This window comes from Pinus tabuliformis, chromosome 6 (genome assembly GCF_031772625.1).
Source record: "Pinus tabuliformis cultivar Carrire ecotype Pingquan chromosome 6, CPIR1, whole genome shotgun sequence".
Lineage (NCBI taxonomy): Eukaryota > Viridiplantae > Streptophyta > Pinopsida > Pinales > Pinaceae > Pinus > Pinus tabuliformis.
Window position 1 is genome coordinate 1,912,887,877 of NC_142292.1, and position 20,093 is coordinate 1,912,907,969.

General features: G+C 37.0%; 2 protein-coding genes across 2 annotated transcripts; one reads left to right on the forward strand and one right to left on the reverse strand.

Annotated features, from left to right (window-relative positions):
- Positions 1–8,651: 8,651 nt before the first annotated feature.
- On the forward strand, positions 8,652–9,503 carry LOC149266833 (uncharacterized). The gene has a single exon (XM_089409277.1). It carries the CDS (start codon positions 8,652–8,654, stop codon positions 9,501–9,503), a length of 852 nt encoding a protein of 283 aa, XP_089265403.1.
- Positions 9,504–12,799: 3,296 nt separating this feature from the next.
- LOC149266834 (UDP-glycosyltransferase 74E2-like) lies at positions 12,800–17,887 on the reverse strand. The gene is made up of 2 exons (XM_089409279.1): positions 17,574–17,887; positions 12,800–13,121 (listed from the first exon to the last, which is right to left on the reverse strand). The coding sequence occupies exons 1-2, from the start codon at positions 17,885–17,887 to the stop codon at positions 12,800–12,802; spliced, it is 636 nt and encodes a 211-aa protein (XP_089265405.1).
- Positions 17,888–20,093: the final 2,206 nt, after the last annotated feature.

Below are 20,093 nucleotides of genomic sequence, written 5' to 3' on the forward strand. Positions count from 1 at the left end.
TCTCTGGAAGGGGTCTAGGGACCCCTTAGGCCCTCTTATCACCTTCCCAACCTACTACAAGAGCCCCCTCCATTTCCTTTCACAAATCAACCTCTGCACAGTCAAAAATAGTTAAAGCACATGCATAATAATTCTGTATAAAATTAACCAAAAATACAAAAAGACGACTTTTCCATATCTTCCTTCAGAAGTAGCTTAACCACATGCATCTTAACTTTTCAAGAGTCAATGGCATCCATTTCCACAACTTTCATCTCTTTTCTTGCACCAGTACTGTTAGTCGGTAAAATTTTCTCGAAATAATTTTTATTCCCTCTCATATTTTTAAACACAATGCCCATAAATAAATAAATCTTTTCATTTTTTATCCACGTAAATTCATATCCCATGATTACTATAAATAACTAATGAATGTTATATTTTGTTTGTAATAATAATAGTTCAAAATGATATTCTAGCATCATTAGATGTCCCTAAGCCACAATACATAAATTATAAAGTAACCATAAAAAATAAAAATAAAATATATATCAGAACAAACAAAATGAATACAACTCATGCTTAAAAACAAAACTAAAGAGAGTTATTATTATATATAATGTAGGCGTAAGATATATAGTCATAAGTGTTGGAGGACCACTACACCCGTGTCAAAATATAAAAGTATATTTAGTTCATTCATATTTAATAGTTTTCCATTCATGAGTTTGTTGTGGCCATCTCTAAGTTGTTATATTCTTGTATTTTTGAATCATCAAATACATATAAGGTTTTTCATAGGATCGTATTTCATTAAAGTAATCTCATTAATATGTGTATATGGAAAATTTGTATTTGTATTTTTATTTTTTAATTGAGAATACTTTTTTTTTTTCAAATAAAAAAATTTTGGTAGATCAACTCTGAAGGGAATCAAATCCCACAATCTGAAAATAAGAGAGTACCACTCCCCAACAAGGATATGGGAGGCTTTGGACAGAGTACAACTTTACAAACAGTCAATGCAAAATCTGAAGGCAAACTGGATTGGCCTAAAGTTCAGTCCTCCATTGCTTTTAGGGACTGCTGGAAGGGGTCAAAGAAGAAGAAGAACACAGACAATGGGAGAAAGTAGAGAGAAATGTAGGGTTTCATGACCGAGAAGAGGACATCACCTCAGAAGCCATGGATGTCAGAGAGGCAGTCAAAGTAATCAAAGATGATGAGTTGGATTAGTTGCTCAGAGGATGAGCAACACATTCAGCAGGGGGTGATGATGAACCCCAAAAACGGGTAACTTATTGGGATCATTTTGCCTATTATTCTCGATTAATCCACCATTCTTCATATTTTTATGCATGCTTTTGAATATATTTATGTTAATTGAATGAATGAGAATAGTCACTTGACCACAAACTCTAATATGTGCTTATTGCAGATTTTTGGACATCTTTTGGACCAAGGTCAAGCATTTATGAGCAAGTTGATAGCCAAATATGAAGGAACAAGGCTGAGGATTTGTAGCAAGGGTGTCTCCTGCACTAAATGATCCCTTCCTTGAGTTCTCCACTATCAGATCGGAGTTCAATAGCCCACCAAAGATGATTTCAAGGGGCAGTAGAGCAGGTTTTTTGAAGTGGCTGATTAACTGCAGTTTTGAGCAACCAAGATCCTAAAGTTAAGGAGTGTTGTTAGGAGTCTTCGTGGTGCATAAGTATGAAGGCTTCAAGCCTTGGTAGTTTATCTATTGAACAATTGTTCTTCACACTTTAGTGTAGCTCGACATTTCAGCTCATTTTCGAGCTCTTGCTGTAAACAATTTTATGACGTGATTATTTTTTGAGTAATGGAGATAAATTTCACTTTGCACCAGCTTTGAGCTTCCTTAGGAGGCTGTAGCTCTTGGGGTTGGACCCAACCCAAGTGCCAGTTCCTCCTTGTTGTACTTTTATGTGTTTTCCTTGCATTCATAGAATAATTTTTGTTATTTAGGTTAAGATCTTGCTCTGTTACTTAGGTTGTTTTTGATGATTAAAATAGCTTTTCATGCTTCAGGTTGATTTGACAGTTTGGTAACAGAAAATATCTGTAAAAAGGTGATCAAGCAATCCTTGATCTCACCTCTCCCTCCTTGGGACCATGTGTTGAGACCAAGGCATACTTGCTGCCACCAAAATACTGTTTTTGCCTTTCGATGCAATTGCTAGTGTTAGAATTTTTAGTTGGAAAAGTTGATACCAGTTGTACTTTCATGTTTAGATCTATTCTTGCTTAATTTCCATAGTTATCTTGCATTATTTCCTATCTTAAAACTTATGTTCATCATGTTTCTGGTTTTTAGGTCAGATTAGGTCAAAATAGATAGATCTTTGGTTTTTCTACTCTTTTTTCGATCAGGTTTGGAAAATATTGTGCAGAGCACTTGTAATACATCCTTGTCTGTCCTTTCTCCATCATACAACCTGCTCCAACCCCTAATCCAAGATTCCTTCCCTTCATTTACCACAGTTTTCCAATTTGCCCTAATTTTTACATTCTTGTGCAGCATTGCTCCCTCCATCCTTGAACAAATCCAACCACCTTCATCACTCCTTAGCTTCATTCACCAGGTCCTAGACCCCTTCACATCCTCATCAATCCTCCATTTCCACTTTACCACTGTTTTTCCACCATCAGCCCTCTAAAATCCTCTTTCAGCTCTTCCTGTAGAACTTCCTGTAGAACATCCTGTAGAACCCCTGCAGACTTCTGTAGAAGTTCACGTGAGCAGTTTTTCAAGATCTGATTATTGTGAAACTCTCTGGAAGAGCCCCCTCCATTTCCTTTCACCAATCAACCTCTGCACAGTCAAAAATAGTTAAAGCACATGCATAATAATTCTGCATAAAATTAACCAAGAATACAAAAAGATGACTTTTCAATATCTTCCTTTAGAAGTAGCTTAACCACATGCATCTTAACTTTTCAAGAGTCAATGGCATCTATTTCCACAACTTTCATCTCTTTTCTTGCACCAGTAGTGTTAGTTGGTAAAACTAGGGTTTGCTAGGGTTTCATTTCCTTTCAGCTTTCAGCTTCTTTCTGCAAGTAGACTAGCCTCTTCTGAGTTAGCTTTCATCCATCACAGTTAAAAGCTTCTTCTAAGAGCTCATAGAAGTTGGCTTAAGCTCCTAGCGGCCTTGTCCTAGCTGATCAAGTGACAGCTTGCCGCAAGAGCTAGTACTTGTGCCTATAGCACCTTTACTTCCAAGTTTGTTGCTAACAACCGGGTTGATAAAAGTAAAAAAGGGAGTCCTAGGAGTTGTAGCATCGTTGCTGCAATACTGGAGCTCACCACATATTTTGAGGAGCATCAAATTTTGAGAAAAAATTATACCTAGAGAAAATTTATTTTTATGGACATTTGATGGATCCTAATTTAAGATTAAAGAAGAATACTTTATATTTTTTAATTGCAAATTTTCTCGAAATAATTTTTATTCCCTCTCTTATTTTTAAACACAATGCCCATAAATAAATAAATCTTTTCATTTTTTTATCCATGTAAATTCATATCCCATGATTACTATAAATAACTTATGAATTAACTAATGAATGTTATATTTTGTTTGTAATAATAAGAATTCAAAATGATATTCTAGCATCATTAGATGTCCCTAAGCCACAATACATAAATTATAAAGTAACCATAAAAACTAAAAATAAAATATATACCGGAACAAACAAAATGAATACAACTCATGCTTAAAAACAAAACTAAAGAGAGTTATTATTATCTCTAATGTAGGTGTAAGATATATAGTCATGTGTGTTGGAGGACTACTACACTCATGTGTCAAAATATAAAAGTATATTTAGTTCATTCATATTTAATAGTTTTCCATTTCATGAGTTTGTTGTGGCCATATCTAAGTTGTTATATTCTTGTATTTTTCAATCATCAAATACATATAAGGTTTTTCATAGGATCGTATTTCATTAAAGTAATCTCATTAATATGTGTATATGGAAAATTTGTATTTGTATTTTTATTTTTTAATTGAGAATACTTTTTTTTTTTCACATAAAAAAATTTCGATAGATCAACTTTGAAGGGAATCAAATCCCGTCGATGACACTATCAGGACCTAACCCCAAGGGCATCAAGGAGAATTGACCCCATAACCTCCCTATTGGAGAGGCACTTAACAACAGAGATTCAGTTGGTTAAGTGCTTCACAGATTGGAAGGTCACAGGGTGAATTATCCTCGACGCCTTTGGGGTTAGGCCATGATAGTCTGGCCAGTGGGACTTGATTCCTTTCAGGGTTGATCTGCTCATATTTTCCTATGTGAAAAAAAATATTTATTCTACATGGTATATGTAAAACCATTAAAAAATATTTTTTATATTATATATTTTGTTTCTATTTTTATAAATTATTTTTAAATTTAATTTTTTCTTATACTAATGTGATATCTCCTCAATATTTGGTTGTAAAGGACTATGTGGCTACTTACCACATTTTTGGTAGGTTTTTTGTACCCAATATGAAAGAGATGTAGTGATTCCTAAAATGAAAATTTAGATTAAATAATAATAATATGTAATATAAGAGGCCAAAATTCCAAGGCAGACGATATTATTCTCAAGCTGGAAGAAGACATACAATGGGGATAAACAATGGGCTTTGCTGACAGGGTTTTGGTAGGGCACATCATAGGCAAGACTTACATGGCTGCTCGTCTGAAGACCTGGGCATCTGAGGTTTGGGGCCACCATCTAGTGGACATCCCATTTGTGTAGACTTTCGTGAGGGGATGGTTTGCACTAAGATTTGCTCGAGCCGACCATACAAACTAGGTTTTGTCCTCCTATTGGCATTTTGAACATGCCCCTATACTTTTGAAACGTTGGACGCCTCTTTTCGATTTGGAGACTGAGCAAATTGGCATTGGACCGGTATGGATTCGGCTCCCGGGCCTTCCCCTACAATATTGGTCCGAGGATATTTTCAGATGGATTGGAAACACTATTGGCACCTATATGGAATATGACAAATCCTACCAATCCACGGGTATGATGGCATATGCCAGGATTCTCATCAATTTGGACACTCGAGGAGGCCTACAGGAGCACATTACTATTCAGTGGAGGAATACCTCCCGAAAATAGATGATTGACTATGAGGGCATACCATATCGATGTCGGAGATGCCATAAGGTTGGGCATTTATTCAAGGACTGTCCTCTCAATCGCAAGAACAAGAGTACAACACAGGACATGGAAACTGAACAGACCAGAGACATTCCTAATCAGCTTGAAAAGGATGTCAAATTGATGAAGAACAACACGGCCACAGAGGACATTCGAGGGGCATCTAATGAAGCAGGCATTGACAAGGGTACCAAAGCTACAAACCCTCCATCCTCTCCTCCACCATCGAGCACCAGTCCGGCCAAGGAGGACATCACTCCACCGGGTATGTCATCTACATCCTCCTCTCTCTTTACTCCTTCATCTGGTATTACTGCTGCAATTGCATCCCATATTAACTATATTGCATCCCCTCCCCTCATATCTCCATCTTTATCCACTTCCCCTCTGGAGAAATCATCTTTAGGTACCCAGGGATGGGCTCCCCCCACCTCCCTTCATTGCACTCTTCCCCTCCTGCCCCCTATCATTGCCCCCTGTCATCCATCTCTTACTTCATCCTCCCTCCCCTCTATACCCCTCCCCTCTCCCTCTGTATCCCCCCGATACTCTCTTCGATCTAGATCAAGGGATAGAGGTTGTGATGCGATTAGATTGGATCTGGAAGTTGCCCCTGCCTCTCATAAACCCTCCAGGGGGCGCCCATCTCACATCACTAGAGCCAGGCACACAGCGGGAGAGGAGGTCGCCCTTGGGTGACAACAAACTATTGATAGGGCCCTTAGAGCAAGGAATGGCCCTCTCCCACACCCTCCATGAAGATTCTTTCCTTCAATTGTAGAGGGATTGCTAGCCCTCCCAAAAAACTAGCACTCAGGAGGCTCCTTACTTCGAATCTGGTGGATATCATTTTTTTACAAGAAACCCTTTGTTCGGCCGAAGCCCTCATTACCATTCTTAATTCATGGATGCCAAATTGGACTTTCCATGCCCTGGATGCGACTGGGAGATCAGGGGGCATTGCTATTGGTTTTTGTAACAAATCTGTAGATCTCAGAAATATTTGGGGAGGTAGGGGATATATTGGTGCAGACATATATGCCTCCTCTTTGGAAACAGAAGTCCGTATTATGAATGTATATGGACCTTGTTTGGATAGGGAAAATTTCTGGAGAAGATTATTAGACTCAGATTTTCTGCAGGCTGACAACATCATACTTGGTGGGGATTTAAATTTCTCTTTGGGTTTAGTGAATCTTGGGGTCACCTTGCTCAAGTTGATGGCTTATCTGATATGATCTCAACCTTGCTAGAGGAGCATCAGTGGGTGGACATCCCATCTGCCAGGATACAGCATACATGGACAAATAATCGAAGTGGAGATCATAGTTTGGCTAGGAGGTTGGATCGATATCTCATTAAAGAAGCATTTTTAAATACCCATCCTTGTATCAGACAATGGGTTGGAACCGGAGGTATATCTGATCATCGCCCTATATATATGGAGTTGGAAGACATAAATCAGAGAACAAAAGGCCCATTTAAATTCAATGCCTCTTGGCTCAAGGACCCTTCATACATTCAGATGGTTACTGACTTCTGGCAGTCCAATCCTATACCAAATCCTTAGGACCACATAGAAGGGTTCATCTGCAAACTAAAAGAACTGAAAATGATTTCTAAAGCTTGGGCACATCAGAAGCGGAAGATTGATGACAATACTCTATAGGAAGTAGAGCTAGCCATTGCCACACATGAGGACTCCTCGGATGGCACTTTCATATCACAAGAAAGCAAAGAACACTACACCTCCCTCATCACGAAGCAATCCCAAATACTGAAGGAAAGAGAGGAGAGCTGGAGACTCAGGAGCAGGGCTATCTGGCTCACTGAAGGTGATGATAATACCAAGTTCTACCATAAATTTTCCAATGGTAGGAAAGCCATAAATACCATTTGGGAACTTCAAAATGATCAGGGACAATCAGTTACAACACAGAGGGATCTAGCTAGTCTAGCCACTGCACACTTTAAAAGCATATACAAGGCCCCTAGGGCTGCTAATATTATGGAAATCATGTGTATTGCCAAACACTTTCTGAGATTTGTGGAACGGGAGGATGTTGAGGACCTGACGAAGGAAGTATCGAAGGAAGAGCTTGAGGCAACAATAAAATGGTTCAAGAAAGACAAGAGCCCCAGCCCGGACGGTTGGACAATTGAATTCTATATTGCTTTCTTTGAGATCCTAGGGGATGACCTGCTCAAAATTGTGGAGGATTGCAGAAGGAGGGGTAGAATATCATCTGCCATCAAATCCACCTTTATTGCCCTTATCCCAAAATCCGACCATCCTACCTCCTTCAATGATTTCAGACCCATATCACTCTGTAACTGTCTTTATAAAATCATAGCCAAGATCATCGCAAATCGCCTTAAGCCTATTCTATCTAACCATATTTCCTCTGAACAGTTCGCATTCCTACAACATCGACAGATTCATGAGGCCATTGCCACGACCCAGGAACTCCTCCATTCGGTATAGATGAGGAAACTGAAAGGCATGGTTTTGAAAGTGGACCTTTCCAAGGCATTTGACAGAACAAATTGGCTTTATATTAGACTGTTACTAACTCATCTTGGTTTTCCTTATTCATATATTAAATGGATAATGTGCTGCATCATGGATGTTTCTTATAGTGTATTATTAAATGGGGAGGCCACTCCGTTCTTCCTTTCGGAGAGAGGTCTCAGGCAGGGATGCCCACTCTCCCCACTACTTTTCCTGCTAATCATGGAAGGATTAAGTAGAGCTATCATATCAGCACGAAACAGGGGTCACTTGGTTGGTATCAAAATCACTGAGAACTGTATTCTTACCCACCTCTTATTCATTGATGATGTTCTCATTTTCTTAAATGGTAGTATTGGGGATACTACGGTCCTACAGAACATTTTCAATCTTTTTCAGCAGGCAACGGGGATGATCATTAATGACAGTAAGTCTACGCTTACAGCCTTTGGATGCACACAGCACGAGATCGTGTTTTCTACACAGCGCTTCCCCTTCACATTACAGAAATTGGAGGATGGACTGAAATATCTGGGCTTTAGGCTCAAGCCATTTGGATACAAGATCGCTGATTGGACCTGGCTCATTGCTAAAGTGGAGAAGCATCTACATGTTTGGTATCACAAATATCTCTCTCGTGCGGGAAGATTAGTTCTCATAAAGGCTGTGATAGAAGCTACACCTGTATTTTGGATGACTCTTGCCTGGATCCCAAGAGGTATATTAAACAGACTTCAAAATTTATGCTACAGATTTCTATGGAAAGGCAACCAACCAGGCAGATTATTTGCTTGGGTCAAATGGGACACGATTTCCAAGCCCAAGAAATGGGGCGGTTGGGGAATTAAAAGACTAGACTTATTCTCCAAAGCTCTGGCGGCAAAGCTCGGCTGGCAACTTATTGCTACAAATAGTCTCTGGACCCGGGTGGCACACGCAAAATACATCTAGCCTGTGGATTTGATGGACTGGTTCAGACAACAACATAGGGTGAACAACAGCATATCCAACATCTGGAAGGCGGTAATCAATGCTATTCCTCTCATCCGGGAAGGTATAACATGGAGAATCAAGGAAGGCAATGCAGTCCGTATAGGCACAGACCCATGGATTGGCTGTGGCAATGCACACAGGTTGCCAGTAGAGTTGTTACGGTACTTACATAACAGGGATATCACTCATATCAGGCATATTGGAGACACCAACAACTCTACCATACTTCAGCAGGCCTGGAAAACAGCTCAAGATTTGGACATTCCTATTCAATGGCATCAAGATTGGTATGACTATACGGAAGCACTTACCCAGGCACATATTCGGCTTACGGAAGGGCCGGACGAGATTGTCTGGGCATTTGCAAAGCACGGCACTTACTCACCCAAGGATGGATATCTAAGGTTGATGGAACCTTACAAACCCCAAGATATCAACCCTACATGGAAAACACTCTGGAAGCTCAAAGCTGCTCCTCGAACCCGTCTACTTATGTGGAATATTTTGTTTGACAAGATTCCCACAGGTCTCAATTTGATGAAAAGATCTTTCCATGGTCCTTTTTGGTGTCAACTCTGCCGTAATGATGAGGAGAGTACTAAACATCTCTTCCTAAACTGTCCCATCTCCAAGGAACAATGGAACTTCATCATAGCTCACTATCCATGCTTAAAAAACTGGCAAGGCAGGAACATATTGGATGCCTGGAGTTTATGGTGTGAAAACCACAATGGAAAAGCCAGAAATATGCCTCTTCTTATATGCTGGTCACTGTGGATTGCAAGAAATCAATCTATTTTTAACTTCAAGATACCTCACTAGCCTGCTATCATGATCAGAACTATTGCAGATTTTGATCTCCTACCTGAGGAGGACTCCAATTCCCCTCCCTGAATTATCAAGCCTGAAAACATTGACAAGTCTATACCATGGGCATATTTTGATGGTTCTGCTCAGGAGGCGGGTTGTGGTGGAGGAGCCATACTTTATCTGAATGAAACCCATTGTATCAAAATACAAATGAGATTAGGGAGGGGAACAAACAATTATGTTGAATTATGCACAGCTAAACATCTCATTCATTTTGCATTAGAAAAGCATTGCAGACATCTACAACTCTTTGGGGATTCCAAAATTGTTTGCAATTGGTTAAATAGAGCATCTCACTGCAATGCATATTCATTGAGGCATATATTGGATGAGGCTCACAGATTGATTTCTACTTTTGACTCATTTACCTGTCATCACATTTACAGGGAGCGAAACTCGGGGGCAGATTTCCTTTCCAAAGAGGCAGCGCTTAGACAGAGCGATGACTAGTTGATACAGGAAGAGATCGATGGGACTTTCCACCAGCATTATCACAGACCTTTTGTGGAGCTCCGAGACAATGGGCTATAAGCCCTTTATTTTGCATAACTCTTGTATATATTATGTTATTTATATTTCACTGCACTTGATTAACTATTCAGGACATATGGTACCAATTTTGATATTGGGATTCTCTCTCTGAGAAGAGACAGAATTCAAATTTTGTTTTAGTTTCTCTATACAGAGAACAGACACAGGAACAAATGAACTGTTATCATGACTCCCTGCGTGGAGATACATATCTGAACTCTTTTTTGTTTCTTTTGAACTCGATAGTCAACTTGCCTCCATCTGCATATGCTCTAGCATCTACAAAATGTAATTTCTTATATATTAATAGAAATTACGACATTTTTCCTAGGGAAAAAAAAATGTAGTATAAGAACAATTAAAAAGAAAAAAAATAATATATCTATCTATCTAATTTAATTTATTATATTATAAAAAAATTGATAAAATCACAAACACTTTTTGAATAAAAAATGTAATATACCTATCACATTAAAATGAATTTCAATAACAATAATTAATATTAATAATTTTGATATTTCAAAAGATATAACCAACCAATATATTAAAACTTAATAAATTAATTATATAAAAAAATGTGAAATATATATAAAATCTAAAAATGTTTGATATTTATAATTATTATATTTTAAAATTTAAAAAATAATTTTAATTAATAAATTTGTTATTAAATAATTGGTATATATGTTTTCTTAAAATTTGACACTATGAAAAAAAAATCATTTAAAAAAAAAATTATTCCATTTACTGTTTGATAAATTTACTATTAAAGTAGATCTATACTAGCGTGGTTATATAATAAATGCCATTTTTTTTAAGAACAATTCACTAAATAATTAAATAAAATAAAAACATTTTAGTATAATTAGTTATAATTTTATAAATATGATTAATAAATATGTTTAAACATTATAACTCTTAACTTAAATTTTAGAAATTCTGAAAATTTTATAAAATATTCAAATAAATAAATATATCTATATCTATATCTATATATATGTCTATATATATGTGTGTGATTTTGATATAAAATGTTAAGTGAAAATTATATAAAATATTCAAATAAATACATATATGATTTGGATATGAAAAGCTAACGACAATAGAACCATTACATTAAAGAAGGAAAAAATTCTAAACTTTGAATTTTTTACGATGAATTATAAATCAAAATTAAGTGTAAAATTTACATAATGTGTTTTCCGGGAAATTAATATTAATTTCTTCTATTACTTAAGTTTTTTGGGTGGACAATATTGATCACTATTATTATATTTAATATAACTAGCAATTGTCCCAAAAGGTACAAAGAGAGGCCGATACGATTATTAAATTGGAATTGTTGAATTTTTCTGGAAGAGTTAATTGGTTTGTAGAAAACCTTGTTTTCTTGGACTTGATCATTGTGCAATTACTTTTCTTTAGATGTTTTGTTTATATCTATATTACAAGGAACACATTGAATGTCTTATTTCATTTTAGAGTAAGTTAATTACCCAAAATCAAGAGGTTAAGTTAATTACCCAAAATCAAGAAACCTCTATAGATGGCCAAGCATATACGAAGAATACATCTCATTCATTTGCAATACCAAATCCATATTTTCTTTCTCTGAGTAAAATTTCAAAAGCATGAACTATGTGGTGTCTGGTACTGAGGCACATTTTCCATTTGGTTCTGAAAAAATCACATGCCTAATCTTCCTAACAATATTTTGCATATCTCTATATGCCTTCCCTACCAGCAACACCAGTGTCTACAAGAAGAATAACTACAACAATATCTAAGGTTGACTCTCGAGCCTAGGAAGTTTCGCAAATGAAGACTTCACTTTCTCTATTCAGTGGCTTTGCACTGTCAACTCGAAACCAAGGCAACTCCAATGCTCATTTTCAAGTCATAATATTAGACTAATAGTCTATTATGTCACTTGGTCACTCACTTTTGTATCTGCTATGTTTAGTTCTCTTATGTTCTATGACGATCCATATGTCTTAGAATTCTATATATGAACATTGTTTGGTTAGAATTCCCACCAAGCATCAATGCAAGTAATTGTCAATGGCTACATAATTAAACAATTTCCATATATTTTTTGATGTCATTTTTGGCTAAGCCTCAATAGAGGAGTAATGGTTGCTAAATCCAGCTATTAAGGGGATCCACAGAGTTTTTGGGAAAACATTTTCTCTTAACGTCTTTATTTAACTTTTTAACTCATAACAAAATATACTTCTTTAAAACACTTCTATTAAATTTTGTAAATAGAAAACTAAAATTGTAAAATAAATAAATATTCATTTATTTATTTATTTTAATGATGTGAATAACCGCCATCATTATTAAAAAATTAAAAAACAAAAATTATATAAAACTTTATGCTTATGATAAACGAAAATAGTTATAATGATTCACTGGTAAAATTCAGCGTAATCGATTAAATCATCCTCTACTTAGATAGAAAGGGAATGAAGCACATATTAGAATACCACGAAATTAAATTAAAGTCATTTTATTGTTTTGAAACCACACATTTTAGATATAAAGACAGGATCAAATAGCGCTCAATTTTAATTTTTTTCCCTTACGAATTTAAATAACTTCCAATTTATACAAAGAATTTTGTATAAATTCAACTAAAACATTTATAAACTCAGCTAAAACATCATGCGTCATACGAGTGATAAACATGTGTGAGATGGTTAGCTATCATGCAGTTATTTACTGATACGGTTCCCCTTCAAACCTTCTAGGAAGCTCTCAATGTTTATATCTGAAGATCCTCCTCTTCGCACCGCAGTCCTTGCACTGTCTCTTAGAGCCTTGACATTTTTCTTTACCTCCGTCCCTTTGTCGCTGAACAATTTTCTGATAGTTCTGGATATCTCTTTCTTTAGTATTAGCCCTTTCCCACCACTCAATCTGTATCCAATTTTCCATTCATCGACGATGAGCTTGCTGTTGGTGAATTGATCCGCCCAAAATGGAAGCCCTACCATGGGAACTCCACCAGCTATGCTTTCAAGCATTGAGTTCCATCTGCAATGAGTAACTAATCCCGCAACGGACGGATGGGATAACACTTGCAGCTAATTGCACCGTGGAACAACAAGCCCCTACACTTTGTTGAAATACTAATTTCACCTGCAACATTTAATTCTAGAAAATTGCTAGTCTTCCATCACACCGCTTTTCATGAGACAGTGGTATTTCTCGGAGGGGCAGTGATAATGTATACCATTTGACACGTGGATCAGCAGTTTTGGAAAACAACTTTTTTCCCCAAGCATAAACTTCAGCAGAAAAGGGCTTGCGATATGGTTCGACAACCATCCGATTGAAATCAAGGTTGATGTCTGTCGATTGAAACCAAAGTTGCATATAGGCCTGCACCACATTGCGTGAAGTGAAATGAATTTTTTTTGACCGCTAGTTTGCAAGTTAAATAATTAATGAATTTACTATGGTGGTAGATTGTAGGTAAAATTTTAATTTTATTGTCTTTTTATTATGTACGGGAGTATGGCAACATTAAAAACTTATGGTCATTTTTGTTAAAAAATAGAATATGCAATGTAATATGACATATGCAGCAGTGTGAATTTTTGGTGTTGTTCGTTGAAAACAAAAGGGAATGTGCAGCAGTGTGACGATAATTTTTGTTGAAACAAAAGGAATACACACAGGATTGTGAATGTAAGGTGTAAAAATTGCACAGCAGTGAATGTAAGATTTTTGTTTACACACAACAGTGTGAAAATATACAGCTGAGATAGAGTAATTTGTTTTATGAGAGACAATGAAGGTTTTTGGAACTGTATTTGAAGCGTTCCTGGTGTAATCCCTCAGGAAGAGGAAGAAGTTTGTAACAGGCAGTATTTATTAATGAATATAAAGTTTTTATGTGTGTGAAAAACTCTGTTCTTCTTCAACAAACAATTTTAAGCTTCCCTGTGTTAAGATCCTGTGTTAAAACAGAGCATTTTCTCTGTTCTGTTCAAGTTATTTTTGTTTGGAATTACCAGAAATTCCCAACATGGTATCAGAGCTTGTCTAGGCTCTTTTAAGGTGTCAAAGAAGCTGAAGGAAGGATTTCTTGTTGCAGCAACTTCTCCAGCAGAGTGAAGACTCAGTCAATAAAAAATCCAAGGTATTTCTAAAGTTAGTTACTATGTTACTGTTGAAGACAGTCAGTTATTTTTATACACACTCAAATATTTTGAAGCATAGTTAAGGAGTGCAAGAATGGCTGGAGCCAGCACTAGCATGGGTATCTGTAATACTCATCTCCCACAATTTAATGGGAAAAAATATGAGTATTGGGCAATAACTATGAAAGCTTTGCTTGCCTCCCAAGACTTATGGGAATTTGTTGAGGATGGTTTTGAAGAACCAACAGATGAAGATGAGTTTAATAACTTGACTCAGGCAGAAAAAGAACTATTGAAGAGCAATAAGAAGAAGGATTGTAAAGCCCTCTACTTCTTGTATTGAGCAGTGGATGAGAGTGTGTTTGAAAGGATAGAAGCAGCCGAGAGATCCAAAGAAGCATGGAAAACTCTCAAGATAGCCTATCAAGGCATGGAGAAAGTGAAGACAGCAAAACCACAGTTTATTGAGGAGGAAGCTTGAGATGGAAGCATAGAGAAAACATTGAATGTTAAGAGCTCTTTGTCACATGATGAAGATGATGAGGAGATGGCTGAAATACATCCCCAAACAGCAGCACTAACACAAGGGAAGCAACAGACACCCTTGAGGAGAAATGAAAGTGCTTCTCCAAGCACATCACAAGGAGGAAATTCAAGTGCTTCTTCAAGCACTTGTAAACCAAATGAAAGAGGTAAGAAGTTCATAAATTTAAGTGACATTTATGAACAAGAGGCAGCAAATGAAGGTATGAATTCTTTGTTTGCTTTATATTTTCATGTTGATGACCCTGTTCATTTCGAAGAAGCAATTAAGGATAGGAAATGGATAGAAGCTATGGATGAGAAGATCAATGCCATGGAAAGAAACAAAACATGGGATTTAGTTGAACTGCCAAAAAGAAAGAAAGTCATAGGAGTTAAATGGGTCTACAAGACCAAGAGCAATGCTGAAGGAAAAATAGAAAGACACAAGGCAAGACTGGTTGTCAAATGATATAAGCAGCAGTATGGGAGAGACTATGAGGAAACTTTTGCATCGGTTGCTAGAATGGAAACAGTGAGAGCTGTGCTATCCATAACAGCACAAAACAAGTGGAAAGTTTACCAAATGGACGTGAAGTCAGCATTCCTAAATGGATTGTTAATGGAAGAGGTTTACATTGAACAACCTCCAGGCTATGAAAAGAAAGGCTAAGAGCACAAAGTGTGCAGATTGAAGAAAGATCTTTATGGGCTGAAGCAAGCACCAAGAGCGTGGTATAGTAGGATAGATTCCTATCTACTGGAAGACGAATTTGAAAAGTGTGGGGCAGAACCCACCCTCTACATCAAAGAAAAGGATGGTAAAATACTAATTGTTATGTTATATGTTGATGATGTTATTTTCACGGGCAATGATGATTATCTTATTGAAAATTTCAAAACATTCATGAAAGAAGAATTTGAAATGACTGACATGGGTTTGCTGAGATACTTCTTAGGAATAGAAGTAGAACAAAATGAAAATGAGATTTTTATCTCACAAGGGAAATATTTTAATGAAGTGTTGGAAAGATTTAATATGTAGGAGAGCAATGCAGCAATGACTCCCACAGTGATGGGATTAAAACTCAGCAAAGAGGACAGCAGCAAGAATTTTGATCCTAGTGTGTACAACAACATAGTTGGCAGCCTCATGTATTTGACTGCAACTAGGCCGGACATAATGTATGTTGTTAGTTTGATTTCCAGATTCATGGAGAGGCCAAAAGAAGCACATTGGCAGGCAGCAGAAAGGATTTTGAGGTATGTTAAAGGTACCAAAAGGTTTGGCATTTTATATATTGTCTCAAAATGTTTAGATTTAATTGGATACACTGATAGTGATTGGGCTGGAAGTGTAGATGATCGGAAAAGCACATCCGGTTATGTTTTTCACATGGGTTCAGGAGTTATTTCATGGGCATCTAAAAAACAACCTATTGTAGCATTGTCTATAGTAGAGGCAGAATATGTGGCAGCTACAACAGCAACATGTCAAGCAGTTTGGATGAGAAGGATGTTAAGGAGTTTATGCCAAGGGCAAGTAAAAGGAACTGTGATTTTTTGTGACAATAGCTCAGCTATTACATTATCCAAGAATGTTGTGTTTCATAAGAGGACGAAACACATTGACACAAAGTTTCATTACATCAGGGAATTGATAAACAATGGAGAAATTGTTTTACAACACTGCAGGACTCAGGAGCAGGTTGCGGACATTCTGACCAAACCATTGGGACAGAAAATTTTTGAATTTTTGAGGAAATTTCTGGGTATGACTGATAACCCAGCAGTTGAAATTAAAGGGGAGTGTTGAAATACTAATTTCACCTGCAGCATTTAATTCCAGAAAACCGCCAGTCTTCCATCGCACCGCTTTTCATCAGACGATGGTATTTCTTGGAGGGGCAGCAATAATGTACACCATTTGACATGTGGATCAACAGTTTTGGAAAACAACTTTTTTCCCGGAACATAAACTTCAGCAGAAAAGGGCTTGCGATATGGTTTGACAACCGTCCGATTGAAATCAAGGTTGATGTCCGTCGATTGAAACCAAAGTTGTGTACAGGCCTGCACCACATTGCGTGAAGTGAAATGAATTTTGTTTGACTGACAGTTTGCTAGTAAAATAATTAATGAATTTACTATGGTCGTAGATTGTAGGTAAAATTTTAATTTTATTGTTTTTTTATTATGTACGGGAGTATGGCAAAATTAAAAACGTATGGTCATTTTTGTTAAAAAATAGAATATGCAATGTAATATGATATATGCAGCAGTGTGAATTTTTGTTTGTGTTGTTCATTGAAAACAAAAGGAGAATGCGCAGCAGCGCGAGGGTAATTTTTGTTGAAACAAAAGGAATACACATAGCAGTGCGAATGTAATGTGTAAAAATTGCATAGTAGTGAATGTAAGATTTTTGTTTACACACAGCAGTGTGAAAATATACTGCTGAGACAGAGTAATTTGTTTTATGAGAGACAGTGAAGGTTTTTGGAACTGCATATGAAGTGTTCCTGGTGTAATCTCTCAGGAAGGGGAAGAAGTTTGTAATGGGAAGTATTTATTAATGAATATAAAGTTTTTATGTATGTGAAAAACTCTGTTCTTCTTCAGCAAACAATTTTAAGCTTCCCTGTGTTAAGATCCTGTGTTAAAGCAGAGCATTTTCTCTGTTCTACTCAAGTTATTTTTGTTTGGAATTACTAGAAATTCCCAACACCCTTTTATCCCATCTAGAAAACCGTGGGGTAAGTTGTCTGAGACTGTTGAAGAGACTATGTCTGGACGAAGAGCCCAGAGGAACAACTACCCGCTGTCCTTCAAACCCATCGATATTTCCTCCAGCTGAGCTTTAGTCACATGAACCATACTCCCAAAGGAAACATATAGAACCGAATGATTAGGCTTCGCATCCAGCGACTCGAAACAGTCACAATCTGTCCAAATGCTTGTTCCAACTCTCATGTCCTCGGAATGTTCACCATTCAAAAAAGAAGAGGGAAACAATGAACCAACATGCAGTACCGGAGGGTTCAAATTCACTTCCTTTCTTTTGAGATCGTCAAAGGAATTGCCAAGAACAAATTGCGCCCAGAACAAACCACAACAGTGAGCAGAACCCATTAGAGAATTTCAGGGTATCCAGCGAAGAGCGAACCCAATTAGAATTATGGGTATCCATACTAGTTTAAGGAAGAAACTATTGGTAAGAATCGATATATTGAGTTGGAATCAACCAGAGAGCCGAACAACCAAAACTTTTGGTGAAATCCTGAGCCTTCTGACTACCAGAACCCACGTGTAGGTGAAACAATACCCCTGCAGTCCAAAAACATGAATTCAGTTACCAGTTGTAGAAAGAAATGGAGAAAAAAAAATATTTAACAACTCTTATCTAAAGAACAAAAACATGTGTTTATGACAATTTGAAGGAAAATAAGCACCTGTCGGGTAATGGCCTGCAAATCGAGCCGAGATTTCTATCGTAGGAGAAGATGGAAGCTGACGTAGGTTGAGGGGCCAGTGTAGAACCCCTAGAACAACAACAAAATTCTGTTAAGTCAGATGGGTCTCGGCGGAATATAGTGAGCTCAACATAAATGCAAAATTGCACCCAGAACAAACCACACCAGCGAGCAGAACACATTAGAGCATTTCAGGGTATCAAGCGAAGAGTGAACCCAATTAGAAGTATGGGTATCCATAGCAGTTTAAGGAAGAAATTATTGGCAAGAATCAATATATTGAGTTGTAATCAACCTGAGAGTTGAACGGCCAAAACTTCTGGTGAAATCCTGAGCCTTCTGACTACCAAAACCCGCGTGGGCAAATCAGAGAATGGAAGTCAAATTTTGAAAAGATCTTTACAGAGCTTTAAACCGCAGCTTTGGGGGTTTGGGGATTAAGTCTGTGGAGATACAGCTAAAGAGTTGGCCGCAGGTAGTTTTAATTGGTGTATGGGGTATATAATTTAATACTAATCAGTGCTTGCCAAAAGCGAGGAAAGAAGAACAACAACAACCATTGGCAGACCAAAAAAATGGAAAAAGCAGTAAAAATATCTTCAAGAGTAACATAAAGAATGGGAAAAAGCAGTAAAAATATCTTGCCATGCTGGAAAAAGCAGTCACACTTCAAATCAACGGTTGAAAGTGTCTCACCTGATCTAACGGAGCAGGGTAAAAGTGTTGACGAAGAAGTTGATGCATAGGAAGGCCTATCGGCCTAAAAATTAAAATTAAAAAATTTTATTATATAAGTTTCTTTGGTTGACGATATTTATGATTATTATTATATTTAATATAAAAATTAAAATTAAAATTTTAAAAGTAATTATTTTAAATTTTATTGTTTAGGTTGTAATTTTATTTTTTTTTAAGTTTGGTAAGACTTTTCTATTAATTTTAATAAAAAAATAACACGTTGCATTCACATGCCTTATGGTTAGGTGGCAACAACCTATTTTGAGGGAAACCAAGTCTGTTGGCGACCTAACAACAAAATAAGCCATCGAGAAACAAAGAATAATAAATATTACTAGCCACACTATATATGTCTGAGAGTCTTTGATCTTCCTACTAGCTAGATACATATAAACATAATGGATAATGTGTCTAAAATTTTGAGACTGCTTCATACAAAACTATAACCGGGGGTACACTGTCACTCTACTCATCATGAGCTAAATTGATAGGAGCAAGGTCCTTCGCAGTGGAACCTGGCAACTTTGTGTGCGGAGTACATGGAATGTGCTCCTCAATGCAGTTGAGAAATCCATTTTGTTGTTGCAATTGAAATTGGATCTTTTGAAACTCTTTAGTATAATCCTAGTTCCCATGGGAAGCTAGATGCATGTCTTGTGGACACTACTCCAAGGATTTCTCCAGAAGGCTCTTTCGCAGGTATGTCCAAGGTCACGAAGCAAAGTTTGCCACTCATCCAAAGTAATTTCCAAACTCTCCTATGTCTCTTTAATATCTTCTTCTAAATCTACTATGAGCTGCCCAAATGATATTCCTGACTAGATTCCTATATAATTTGAGTTGTTGATTTATGCCCACGAACAGTCCCCCAAGATGAGCTAGGTTGCTTGGCTTAGGAAGAGGATGCTTTCCTCTATTTCCTATGGTCGCGACCTCCCTAGCCATTCCTTCCCTTAGTAAAGGCACAAACCATTTTGATACACCTACAAATCAAATAATGGGCTATCTCAACATCTCGAGGTTCACCCAAACAGAATCTAAGCTCAGAATCAAGACTTTGCCAAGGGTCACTCCAACCTTGATTACCTGCCAACTAAATTACATAAGAAGCCAACTAAATTATGACC

Excerpts from the sequence above, each read along its gene's own strand:
- LOC149266833 (XM_089409277.1), top strand. The coding sequence starts at position 8,652 with ATGGACTGGTTCAGACAACAACATAGGGTGAACAACAGCATATCCAAC.
- LOC149266834 (XM_089409279.1), bottom strand. The coding sequence starts at position 17,887 with ATGGGTTCTGCTCACTGTTGTGGTTTGTTCTGGGCGCAATTTGTTCTT. Across the intron at positions 13,122-17,573 it reads ATGGGTTTGAAGGACAGCGG|ATGGAACTCAATGCTTGAAA; the intron begins GTAGTTGTTCCT and ends TACTCATTGCAG.